Consider the following 13,813-nt stretch of genomic DNA (forward strand, 5'->3'; position numbering starts at 1 on the left):
AGGGTCTAATCTGCTCCGTACCTTGGTTTAGAATGAAGGAGGTCTTGTATCTCTCTCTCAGGACTCGATTTCCCAGCAACCCGCAAGGGTAGCCTGGAAACACTGGAGCTGGATTTCTCGGCAGGAGAAAAGACAGAGTCTCTCAGTGCGTCAGCTGGAGGGTCGGCTTCCTTCAGCACTTGCTGCTGCAGGGCGTCGGGCAAGTAGTTAGTGGATCTGCTCCAAACTACCGTGTGTTTGTCTGGGCAAATCTAGGCATATTTATACTTTGAAGGTGCCGAGTTTGATGTGTGATTGGACTTAATAACGTCATCAAAGACTCAGTTCTTTGAAAACGTCATGATTTCCTAGAAAAATTAGTATTCAGGCAAGGGGTTGTCCCTAGCTGCTGAAGGCGGGTTTTTCTAAGAAATCGTTGTTGATTCTTGGAACGCAGTGGAAGTAGCCATGCCGTATTTGGGCTGTATAGGCTCAGTCTAAATATGGTAATGATTTCTATGCCTATATAAGGATTGGATAATGTATACCTATATAAGGGCATGAATCAGGAAAATTTACACTAGGGTCCTAGATTCATTTACAACCCAAACGGTTTCTATGACTGGATCTATGCACCTATTGTTAGATTTACATCTTATTTTTGGGAATTTGTATTGAAAAGAAAGAAAGTTGGTCAGGATATAATTTTTTCAAGAAGGTATCAAGGAGCACAGCCCTTGATAATTAGCTGTAGTGGGGCTGCTTTTAATTGGGGTTACAATGAAACAAGGCTTATGTTTTTGCTGCTGATTGGTATTGCACTTTACGAACTAAGACGTTAGAGATTACATATCTGTTTTTAATTTTGAACTGTTTTTAAATTTAATGTTTTTAAAATCAACATTTCATGGTTACATTTTTTTACTTGTTATGTTATGGTAAATTGCCGAAATAAAGATGATATGAAATGGACTGATACTAACAAAGTCCATCCCAGCAGATCTCTCCACCACATCTCCTTTTAACCTATGTCTACTCAGGACCATACATTTTAAACACAACATCTCTAAATGAACAACCCATTACAGAAAACAGATAAGTGGACTGTGAACATGAGGAATGCCAGAAAGGGATCCGCAGAGCTGCTCAAAGCTGCTCAAAGCTGCCAGCTTTCAGAAAACCATTAACTGCGAGCCTATCTCTCTCACTTCTTCATTCGTCACACTGTTAATGGCTGCGTCCTAATAACCACACTTCAGTGGTCATCACGCACAAAATGGAAACACTTTCCAAATAGGATAAAAAAAAGACAACACTCTTTTAACCACACATCCTACACTGTGTAGTGTGCTATACATGTAGACAAGCTGATGACAAACACTGCAAGAGCCAACCTTATAACAAGTCCCAATTTATAGAATCCACGACTGATTAAAAACAAAATCGTCTGAAGAGGGATTACCAATTAGAATAGAAAGTATAGAGATACTTTTAAAGTGCAAATCAGACACCGCAAAGGCATCTTGTCGCTAAGAGAGTAAGAGATAAAGAAAGCAGACGACACAAAAAAAACGAAATGAAACAAACCTGTTGTCACTGTGTGGATGCACTTGAGTGTTACTTTTAAAACTGCTATCTATAACTGCTCATGTTCTGTAGATTTGGTTGTCCAATGCGCTTAGTGGAGCAGTTTTCATCAAACGGCTAGTAAGTGGGGGGAAACACAACCAGAGAGACCTGCTGTGTGTACTCTGGTATAAAACTGGCTGAGATGTAAAGAACTGTTATGGTTGGACATTAATATGGAGAATCTGTGCTCACTATAGGCCTTTTTAGACAGTGCTTGCCATCAGACTTATTTGCATCAACTATGGCAATTGATATCTGCTATAAAGAAAGCTTCAACTTGATGCATTCATCTCTGGTTGTGATGAGGACTACGTTAGCAGCTCTTTCCAATAGATATTGGCTATAATATTCTAGTGACCTCTTCATTATTAGAACATGTGTCACTGCAACTTTCTTGAGAGTGGATAGAGTCCTTGGCTATTAAGCATGGAATGGTGTGGAATTATTTTCTGTGTGTTGGAAGCTCTTCTTAAATCTTTGTATACAAATATGTGAAAGAACAGCAAAAGGGGTGACGTGCAACCTTGGAAGTCTATAGAGAGAGAACTTAGTATGGGAAAAGGATTACCTTCCTAGAGACTCCTGAATTTCAAGATATGAAGTGTACCTATTCCCATTTCCTAATACCTCATTGATAGATAGGTGGCATGTCCTCCCCCATGACCACAAGATGCCCCACAATCTATTGGGTTAGGGGTCTACAAGGAAGAGTTATAAATAGGCTAGAGATTTAATAATGTTGTTGAGCGTGCTTTTTTACTGAGAGATGGCAGCTTGGTCATGCTGTGCATGGATAACCTAGGTCTCAAGAGAGTGAGCCTCATCAACGCCTTCTATTATTGCTGCCACCAAGCCTCCAATTATAAGGGCCATGTTCAGTGATCGGCCTGGTGCTTTGGAATTCTAGGGCAGTCCACCTCTTGTTAGTAGAACCCCAGGACATAGCCACCAGTACCCTATTCAGAGTTCAAAAAGTACAGTCCATGAGTCCGTAGAGACTTCAAGCAACCAAGGGAAACAACTGATTGTACATGACAGAACACCCAAACCCCATCCTTTATTATGGGTCATGACACTGGCAGGTAAAAGTGTTTATCAGATAGATTAGAAGAGATCCAGTGTCAATCTTCAGACACTGTAGAATGGAAGGAGGTTGGGATTGCAGTGTCCTTCTTCCCTGGGGTATCACTCTCTCAGACCCTGGTACCACTAACACTGCCATCATCTGATTTATCACTCGCTGCAAACCTGATTCTGCAGTCATCCACCGTCTCCCTTAGCAACTCTTCGCTCTTCTTGTGGAGTCAATTCACAAGGGCAGCATCATGGAATTATCAGGTTTATTGTATGTATTCACAGAGCTCAGAGATATAGGCACACTGATACACAACATGCAATTCACGACCAGTTACCTGCCCACTAACTTCCCACTTACATGGTCTATTACCTACAGGCACTGCCAAGTGTATCGCCCACATTCCAAACTGATCTACTGGTCAATTTCCTAGAAAAAATGCCTACTTTACCTCCACCAATTGCTCCAGCTCTATTGCTTATAGTAACCTAGTCCAAAGCCTGTTCATCTAACCCAAATGACAATGACCCACTGCCACACACATCATCTGATCAACGGCCCGTGGCAACGGTCATTCACCCCATTGCATCTATGAGCCTACTACCCAATCCTAGACTAGTCTAGTGCTCACTGCATCCCCTCTCCAGTTCCACTGCACTTTAACTACACTCGTTTATATCCCATATTTTACTTTGTTTCTCTTATCTGTTAAACATTGCTGCAGCTCTCACCTGTATGACGTCTGGGTTGTTGACCTCATTTGAATTAACATAGGCCCCTAAAGCCCCAAAAGTGACAGCCAATGTGAAGAGGCAAAGGATGAAGGTAACAAGCGGAGGGCGCTGCTCACAGCAGGCCCAGAAGTTTTCACCCAGTGTGCAGGTAACCATGGCAGGCAGGACAATCACCAAGAGACCACAAGCATCCTATATCCGTCTTCGGGGGAGACATAAGATAAGTTGTAGTTGAAAGACATCTTCAATTATCTGCGGATGAAACAACATAGAACAGTCACAAAAACGGTAGAGAATTAGTATATGTTAAATACTTTGCAGAATGACTAAGGTCGGAGGGTGTTATAAGAAAGTTGCTAGCCGAAAGACTTTCCACTTTATCCCCTCCAGTTCTGGACTTCCATTCTTGTAGCCCACTCGTCTAGCTCCTCAGCCGTTCCTGTGTTTGTCAGTAATTCCTTTCATGCCATCACCCCTGGTATCACTAGTTCCTTCTCTTTCACAATTTATCTCCAATCTCTGGGACAGCTGACTGAGTAAATTGATTTAGCGTTAAAATTTAAATTTTGCTCCTCTAGGGCCTGCCTGTGACCAGAAGCAATTTTGGCTTGTTCTAATCTTCTCACCACTATTTCGTCAGCATTTCCACCTCCCTGGTTTACTCCTGTGTCCACCTCCTTGTCACATCGATATTTCCTGCTGTTGGCCTCAAATGCTTGTGTGCCAAAACTGGTTAGGGTTCCAATGTACACCAGCGTACATTCTTTCCTCAGTTTGTTTGCATGATTTTTAGACTGTGTAGTGGTGTAGACTAGACGCCACACAAAAGTGTGTCCTCTATCCTACATCTTTATCTTGTATTTGAGGGGAATCGACTTGGACTCCATGCTGTCCCCGATATATACAGCCTTATTCATCAACGGGCCGTTTTGCGAGCCCCTAATAGCGATTCATAGCGAATCGCTATTAAGGACTCGCAAAACGGTATTCATGTAGGAATTGCTAAATAAATAGCGATTCCTACACATTCCTTATTTGCGAGTAGCAAACTGCTAATCGCAAATAAGGAATAACTCCCCATTCATTCCTATGGGCCAAAAGGCCCATAGGAATGAATGGGGAGTATTCCTTATTTGCGATTAGCAATTTGCTAATGCAAATAAGATAGCGATTTAAAGGGTGCCAGGGGTGTCCAAAGGACAACCTGTAGCACCCCTTAAATGCAAATTGAAACAGGTGTTGCGCACACACATGTCCAAAGGACATGTGTGTGTGCAACATGCAACTTAGAAAAATGCTTTTAAAAGCATTTTTCTAAGTTTTTGCTATTTACCGAGAGGTCTGACCTCTCGGTAAATAGCGGCCCAAAATTGCATTTTCGCAATTTTAAAATGCTTCATGAATTGCATTTAAGGAATCTCAAATAGAGATTCCTTAAATTCAATTCTTCGCAAATGTGCGAATTCTTAAATAGCGAATTTTGCATTTGGGATGATGAATCCCAAATTCCAAAATTGCACTCGCAAAAGGCAAGATTCTGAGAATCTTGCCCTTTGCGAGTGCAATTTAGCTTGATGAATCAGGCGGTTAATTCCTTCCTATGTATGCACTACACAGTTTACTCTATCATGTCCCAAGGTACGGCTGCTATTTAATGGTCTTTCTACTTTGTAAATTCGCAAGTTCTATTTTTCTGTAACATTAGGAAGGTTCACATGCAGAGAGAGAGAGATAGAGAGTGCGAGTGTGTGTCTGTCTCTCCTCTACATAAGACATGCTCTGGGCCTGGATGGGTCAACATCACAGTGTAGCAGGAAGCAGGCCCTGGACAGGAGTATCTCTACTGAAAAAAGATGCTTTCAGCGTTTCTTCTATCATTATAGGCAATGCATGGCCATGAACATCCCCATAGCTTTTGACAATCTAGATTTTCAGTGTTTTTAGTTTACCTTAAACTGCACAAAACAGACACCAGACACCATGTTACCGTCCAAAAGGAGATCTCTCAATGTTTAGAAACAATTCTGAAGTACATCCAGAAAGAGGTGACCTTGGGAGGTAGCGCCCTAATACAACAAACTATGCAGTCCAGTTGAGCAGACGACTGATCAGTCCATTTGAATACACTTCAGGGCTGCTGGCCAGAAAAATTGTCATTAAAATGCCCCGATTTGGGGGAGGGTACAACCCAACACCTCACCACCAGAGATCTGAGATATAGGTAAATACAAGCTTTAAAACAATCTATGAGAGGAGCAGGTCAACCCAATTTAGCATTCTTTCCTTCCTGAGTTATTAATCCAACCAAATGTCGCTCAGCAGGAAATTGAAATGCTTCCTCCTCGGCAGCTCCTTTAAAATCTGGCCATTATATGCATAAACCACAGCTCTGGTATAGAGAGTACTTCGTTTTTAGGATTCACATATCAACTAAATTAAAGACACGCCTAATACCCGTCAGTCAGTACATTAGTTGCATTTCTTCCCACACATATACATATTTCTAATCTCCTATAAACTGGCCTCATCTCAGACCAACTCTCAACAATATCACCACACAACGTGGGCCCTAACTGTTATGCTGAGACACCACAGTTAGACAGACCCTTAACAACCTCATGTGTATAACACTCCAATTTAGTTGTTAAAGACCTGTAAAAACAAAAGTACTGTCAGGCACCCCCAACAATAGACACCTTTAAACCACTCAGATAAAACCAATACAAGTATGCACTGCGATGCTTCATAATTATCTACCTACACTGTGATGTATATTTACAAAGCACATATAACCGCCCAAGCCAAATAAAAAAATAGAAAACGTATTTAGCAAACCAATTCTAACACATATAAAACATAACACACATCTTCAAATGTTGAACTCGAATTTACTTTTCCAGTGAGATAGAAACCACTTCTAAACTACACACTGCAAAACTTTGCTAGTCCTCCAAAGAAATTTACAGTTGAAGCATTTTTCCCTTATCGCTGACTACTACCTTCTATCTCAAACATTTATTCCCCATTTTACTAACCTTCCTTCTCACATTGTTATACTTCACACTTTAGCCTATGTTTTTTTAGAACTTCTGTTGATTTGATTAAAGCAGTTTATCACATTACACATTACCACATTCTTATCCATATGGCCAGCAGTGCTTGGGAGACCAATAACAAGTACCACAGTTTAGATCGAAAAATTCTCGCTGCGCCTGGGGCTTGGGTTACACTGTGGCTTCGTGCGCGGGGAACACCATTGTCACAGCCGCCGGGACAGCACATGGACTTCCCCTGTACATATTCCATTTTCCCCAGATTCTTTTCCACTACCGGAGAAACACTCTACTTTCATACACCGTCTCTCTGCCACCATGCAGCAGTCCATGTCTCTCTTCCAGTCGCTGTGAGTCGGCGCAGGCTCCACCCCTCACAATCAAGCTGTATTTCGCATAACTATCATCATGCCCACGGTTACCCAGGAATGGTCAGCACACAGCAGGTCGGTGGCCTCCCATACATTAAGAAAGCACCGCTTAGCCGATAGCGACAGGGTCACACCACAGACCTCACTCGTACACAACACCACAGTTTCCCAATAAGACTGAATCTTTGGGCATTCCCAAATGATATAATAAAAAGTACCTTCTTGCCCACACTCTCTGTGGCACATCGCATCCGACCTCCTACTCATTTTTACCAATGTGTTGCAAGCATATAAACTATGTGGAGTATTTTGAGCTGCACCAGTTGGAAACGTGTCCTAATGGCCACCTCTCAGGGCGAAGCCAAGGCCTACAGCCAGTCCTCTTCTTGCTTATCGATTAAATCCGCTTACCAGCGTTCCCGCAATTGCAAAAGTGTATCAGAGCAGTTATTAATATGTTTCTGCTATGTGAGGGAGGTCACTTTACTCGTGAGTTGTTCTTCCACTAATCTATTTTCTAGTGGTGATGACTCTGGAAGGTTCTCCATCATGGGGTAGCACCGCCTGCAGAGCATGGTGAAAGTCTTCTGCAAAATGGCAAAGGGTTACCCTTGCCCCGAAACAAAGATCCCCCACCGTAGAGATCCCAATTGGGTCTCGTTTGTCAAATTTCTGTCTCATCGCCATCGTCCCCACAAGTTCGGAGTACCACAAAGGTTTGGCTCGGGTGATCCTCTTACTCCATCCTAGATTGTATAGCGTTGTATGCCAGAGATGGACAGGCAGTGCTGTCGGGCCCTCCAGGTGGAGCGAGCGCTGGGCTGTGTAGACTGCTTGCCAGTAGTCTCCCGGCTGGAGAACCAGGCGGACCATACAATAGGCTGGCTCATCCCAGGGCTGATGAGCACATTGGTTGACAGTTGTCAACTGCGGCGCTCTATAATAAGATTGGAGATAGGGCAAAGCTATCGATCCGTAGTACCAATCTCATGTCAACTTCACCAGGGCGATGTGCGGTGGACTGCCGTCCGCCAACGGGAAGAATTTCAATTTCCTGCTGAGTGACAATCTGGTTGGATTCAATCTCATCCTCTTTTTACTTGAAGTAGGTATCAGGCACTGGGAACGGAGTGTTCTGCAACACATAGAGAAAGCGTGGTAGCGCCATAATTTTGAACAGTGCCACTCTTCCAAGTAGGGATAGAGGGTGCGACCTCCAGTGATAAGAGGCAGATCAGAGGGCTTTGTAAGTTTCTGGCCGCAAATACATTGGGGTCTGTGGTGATGAAGATGCTCAGATATCGCAAAATCCTACTGTTACTATCCGTGCCCCACAAACCGGCGGGAGGCGCGGTGCTGGCCTGTGGAGGACAAACACCACTGCTTTAGACCAGTTGATTCTATATCTGGAGTATTTACCAAAGACAGAAAAGATATTTAGTAGCCTGTCAATGGAGGATTTCGGAGCCGCTACATAAAGGAGGATATCGTCAGCATACAACAATACTCCTTTCTCCCAGTCCTCTGTCCACCGTAAGCCACGAATCAACAGGTCTCCCCTGACCGCCAACTATTCAAGAATTAAGGCAAATATAAGGGGAGACAGGGGGCAACCCTGCCGGATCCCTCTCTGGAGGGGAAAGACTTGAGATACCCTGCCATTTACCACCATCTGCACCACAGGTTCAGCGTACAGCAGTCGCACTTGGGACAAAAAGCCAGGGCCAATGCCCATATGTTTTAGCACAGAAAACAGGGGCGGAGACAGGATAGCCGCATCCTCACGGACTTTGTGTATACATCCCAAGACCCTGTCGAGCTGCCGCAGGTTAAGAGCCATAGTGCGACCGGGCTTGAACCTCGATTGGTCTCGGTGGACCAGTTCCTAAATTGATGGAATCAGGCGAAGGGCCAGAAGACTGGCGAGAATCTTCGCTTCAGCGTTCAACAAATCAATAGATCTATATAAGGCACACTGCTCAGGTGGTCTTCTTGTGTATCACTACCAGAGAGGCAAGCCTCTGTTCCTCAGGGAGCGTGCCTTGGCGCCGGCTCTCTTCAAACATTTTCAATGAGTAGGGTGTTGTGATGGGCACCGCGAGTTTATATAGTTATATAGGTAGGCCATTAGGTCCCAGTGCCTTGCCCGAATTTAGAGCTTGACTAGCCTGTTTTACTTCATCCACCGTGAGGTCACTGTCCAGGAGGTTCAAGTCTTCAGGTGAAAGTGTCTGGAGCGGTCGATCCGCCAAAAAGTTGTGGGACCCGTACTCAGTGGCCGTGCCCCCAGAGGAATATAGTAGGGTCTAGTAGGTTGCGAACGCATCAGCAATAGCCTGTGTCCCCCAATTCATACACCCGGTGTGATGTAGCTCTGTATTTGACCCTGGCCTCTTCCGCCACCATATCCCTATACTCTCCTCCTATTTGAGGTTTAGAGAGTGATGCATTTCATCATTCTCATCCGCGACTAGTTGGGCTTCCAGCTCTAAAATGCCTTGTTGAAGCGCCTATACCGCAGCTTGCCTATCATGCCTGTACTCCACCATCATAGAGAGAGCCTGGCCTCTTATTACCTCTTTATAGGCCTCCCAGAGTGTCAGTGAAGAGGTAACTGAGAGTTCTTTATCCTTAAAGTACTGGGTTGTTCTCTGGGTACAGAGACCAGCGTGTTATATACAATCTCGAATAACATTTGTTTAAAAAAAAAAAAAAGGACTGGGTTGTGTGTTTAATAAGCCCCTCCCTTACAACCGGAAGTTAGGGTACCAGAAATTTATGGCAATTATGCCCTCAGTACGCGGAATGCCTACACTGTATCTTTACCATACAGGATCATAGAGTCCTCTTGCCAGGTGACGTACAACATTGTAATTTGGCAGAGAGGAAGCAGACGATATCATAAAATCAATGTGGGAAAGGCATCCATGTGCCCTGGAGTGAAATGTAAAGTGTTGTGTGGTGGGGTTAAGAGCCCCCCAGATGTCAACCAGGCCCAGCACAGAAAGGAATTCTACCAGCTAGATGCTCGAGGGAACTGGCTTCCTTGGGGGGTAACAAACTCTATTATTACATAGTGTCATGTTAAAGTTTCCCCCATCAGGCAATTGAAGCTTAAGTGCGCCCAATTCTGGAGAGTGGAGCCATGCAAAGCCTGCAGGACATAAACTGATACAATATTAGTTTTCTCACACTCCCACGTACTTGAGTGGGCTGCATATCTACCCAACTTGTCCGACCAAGACCTGTCAACAGAAAGGGGGAATTGTTTATAGAGGAGTATCCCCATGCCCCTGGACCCGGAGATGTAGCCTGCATGAACCACCATTCTGTAGCCCCAGCGATCTAGTGCCTTGCAGGCATTGACCATAAGGTGAGTCTCCTGCAATATGATTACACCAGGGGAATGTCATTTAATGTATTGGAGTCCCACTCAACATTTACTCTTAGCCCCCAACCCGTTCACATTCTAGGATAATAATCAGAGCTCAGGGATGGACGTGCGCATCCCAGTGGCCATTCATCTCCATAGGGTTTCTCCCCCAACCCCCAGCATCAGGCCCCCACGCAGCATCGATCCAGACCTGGGTCAACACAGCCAGCCATATCATTCAGTGTGGTGCAAGTAAACTGCCATTCTTGAATCAAAGTAACATAAAGGAACACATGAAACCTGTTACACAACCCCCCTACCTCCTCTAGCCCATTCCCCTTGATTGTTAGTGAAAACTTGAATAGGAATAACCATTGAAAGACCCCCTCACCCGCATCTCTGCATGACGGACCCAAAATTGCCCACCCCCCAACTCTGCAGAGCGCCTGTCGCCCCAACCCAACATGATAAACTTAGATGACTGTGGACCTCCCTACGTGACCATCACCCATCCCCTTATTGAAAGAAATCTGTATTGTCGTCCCATACCCCCAAAAAATTGGGGGTATGGGACCACTGCCAGGAATCACGAAGGGGCCGCCATTGACACGCCGCCACCGCCAGGAGTCAAACGAACGCCGACACATCGCGCCGCCGCTCCGGGACTACCATTCCCGGCAGCCTTTGCGGCGGCGCGTTCAGTGACACCGCGCACCGCGCCAGAAGACGTCAGGGGCCATAAGAGCAGGCCACGACCGGCGGAGCGGGGGAGAACCATTTACCCGACACGCCGCCACTGCCAGGAGTCACGAAGGGGCCGCCATTGACACGCCGCCACCGCCAGGAGTCAAACGAACAGCGACACATCGCGCCGCCGCTCCGGGACTTCCATTCCCAGCAGCCTTTGCGGCGGCGCGTTCAGTGACACCGCGCACCGCGCCAGAAGGCGCCAGGGGCCATAAGAGCAGGCCACGACCAGCGGAGCGGGGGAGAACCATTTACCTGACACGCCGCCACTGCCAGGAGTCACGAAGGGGCCGCCATTGACACGCCGCCACCGCCAGGAGTCAAACGAACGCCGACACATCGCGCCGCCGCTCCGGGACTTCCATTCCCGGCAGCCTTTGCGGCGGCGCGTTCAGTGACACCGCGCACCGCGGCTAAGCCCGGGCAAAGGGCGGGCCCTCTACGGCCCTCATCGGCAGGAGGCGACAGGGACAGGGCCAGAAACTCTGTTGGATGCTTGTGGCATATACCACTTTTCAAGTAAGATACTGTTGTACTTATTTTGTCATCTACCATTGATCGTGGTCATAGTCTTCTGGCTCGAGTGGTAGGATGCCAAAAAAAGGTGCTGTTTCTACAGCAAATACGATGGAAAATTATATGGTCCAAACTGTGAAAAAAATAAATATACAGAGGAGAGAATCTTTGGGGTTGAGTCAATCACCAGACTTAAGACTTTTGAGCCCTACCATACCTCCCCCCACAGATGATATTACATCCATGGAAACTGATCTTGAAGCTCATCCTATCTCTCCCACTAATCAGGATATCAGCAACTTTACTGAAAACATTGTGCCAAGCCCTGAGTTACTTATCGTGGACCCTGTAAATCATATAGACAGTGACTTTGAAGTGGAGATACAGGCTTGTCTTTCAGATGAAGACCAGTCCATATCTGATCAGGCCCCCCGGTCAGAACACTCTAGGGCAAAAATCCAGCCTAAACGGGGAGGGTTAAGATCGGGGACAAGGAAGAAGAGGGCAAATACTCCAAAGGTCAACTTAAAGGATCATGGAGAGGGAAGGGCAAGGTTTAATGTTGATGATGATTTGTTTGTCAAAATTGCTGAACTAATTGAAAGTAAAATTAAAGCCATTGTTAAACCTCTAATTGCTAAAATAGACAAATTACAAACTGAGGTTAAAAAGCTAGGTGGCCAGCAGAACAAGCTAGTGGAGGGTGTTGAAAATGTTACCACTCTGGTTGTTAACATGGGCAATAATCCTGGAGAGCATGTTGATCCCGAGGGTGAAGCTACAGATGAATTATCGTCTAATAACCCCCCAACGCAGTTACTGGTTCTAAAAGCTAATGAAACAGTTGGTAAAGGGGATGCTCCCCTAACAGTTGAAATTCCGCCAGTACAGCCTCAGTTAACGGACCCTTTACAATTTATAGTGGAAGCTTCACCTGTTGTCCTAGTACTAGCTAATGTTCCCCCTCTAGAAGCTGGTATAGTAGAAACACCCACCACTTTATCTAATAAGGCTTTGCAATGGCTTACAAATAATACGAGGCTAGCCCCGGGGGGAGCTCAGCAACTGGCTCAGGAAATTAAGAATGCAAAAAGGGTCTCCTGGTTAGGAAACCGTCCTAAAAAATTTAAAGGGGATTGCGTGGCAGTAAGTTTTTCACATATAGGCGTTTTGCCAAACATCCTCACTAACCTACTCCCGCCCCAACGTAGGCAGGGTACTGTTGTCCCTTTAACTTGAATTTTTTTTTATGGAGAACAACAGAATGTCACCTACCCTAGGACTCCAGCCTTTGGGTGGGATAATAACTGGGATACAAACAACAGATGGGGCCGAGAACAACAGCGAAACACTTTAAACCACCCAGCTCTTCCCGTTTACCAAAATCCTTTTGTACAACCCCTTTTGTTGTCCAATCGATATGCTCCTCTATCCTCTTTGGAACATAATGATTGACTTGTGTCTGAACACATAAGTCGCGATGAGAACTATGCATCAGTATTTAGTATACTTACTTGGACTATTGCGGGAATTAAGACTAAAGTAGGCAATGTGGCATGGACAGATTTTATGGATAAGTTCGACATTATTGCATTGCAGGAAACATGGGACACAAACAACAGCTTTTCTTTAGATGGCTATAGCCATTTCTGTATACCTGCAGTGTCTAGCACTGCAGGAAGAGCCAAGGGAGGATTGTTAAGCCTCTTTAAATTAGATATCAAAGGAAGCCTAAAGAAATGTGATTTGGGATCCGAGCAATGTTTAATTGTTGAACTTTCCTCAGTAGAATTTCCCAACATTTTATTTATAAATTTCTATAACTCCAATGCATCTGACTGTACCTTATATAGTCTAGATAGATTGGATCTTTTCTTGTCAGTCTATAGTGAAAATGTTAATTCTTTTGAAATTATGTTTTTGGGTGATTTCAATATACACCCATGTTCACTAATGTGTGTTTGCGATGATGTAGAATCCCCCCCCAAACTGTTTGCCCATCCAACCTAAACATAATAAACAGGGTGATTGTTTAGAGAACTTTTTAGCAAGATGGAACTTATATGAGTCTGGTTGCGGGGAGGGGGGGGATAGGGCCCCTACATTTAAGGGAACAGACAATGGCTCTATTATTGATTACATATTTATTTCAGCATGCTTTTTAGCTAAGGTTTTAATGTATAAAACTGTGGTTTCCGTTTTCAGTGACCATAACCCTGTCTCCTTGGATCTATTAGCTTCAGATCTTATAGGGCGAAAATACGGCCCTTGTAACATTAAACAAGTATTTAAGGTTAAAGACCAAGGACGCAGACTGAAATGGGATAGTATAATTC

General features: G+C 44.8%; 1 protein-coding gene across 3 annotated transcripts in view; it reads right to left on the reverse strand.

The window, feature by feature from the left end:
• Positions 1-13,813, reverse strand: part of TMEM219 (transmembrane protein 219) — a 1,079,108-nt gene that overhangs the window by 943,769 nt on the left and 121,526 nt on the right. For all 3 annotated transcript variants that reach the window (XR_013598586.1, XM_078652410.1, XM_078652409.1), the window contains exon 2: positions 3,415-3,669. Coding sequence is in view for 2 of the 3 variants with exons in the window: in XM_078652410.1 (XP_078508536.1) it covers positions 3,415-3,573 (159 nt within the window). In the remaining variant the exon portion in view is untranslated. The remainder of the gene's footprint in view (positions 1-3,414; positions 3,670-13,813) is intronic.

This window comes from Lissotriton helveticus, chromosome 7, assembly GCF_964261635.1.
Source record: "Lissotriton helveticus chromosome 7, aLisHel1.1, whole genome shotgun sequence".
Classification (NCBI taxonomy): Eukaryota; Metazoa; Chordata; class Amphibia; order Caudata; family Salamandridae; genus Lissotriton; species Lissotriton helveticus.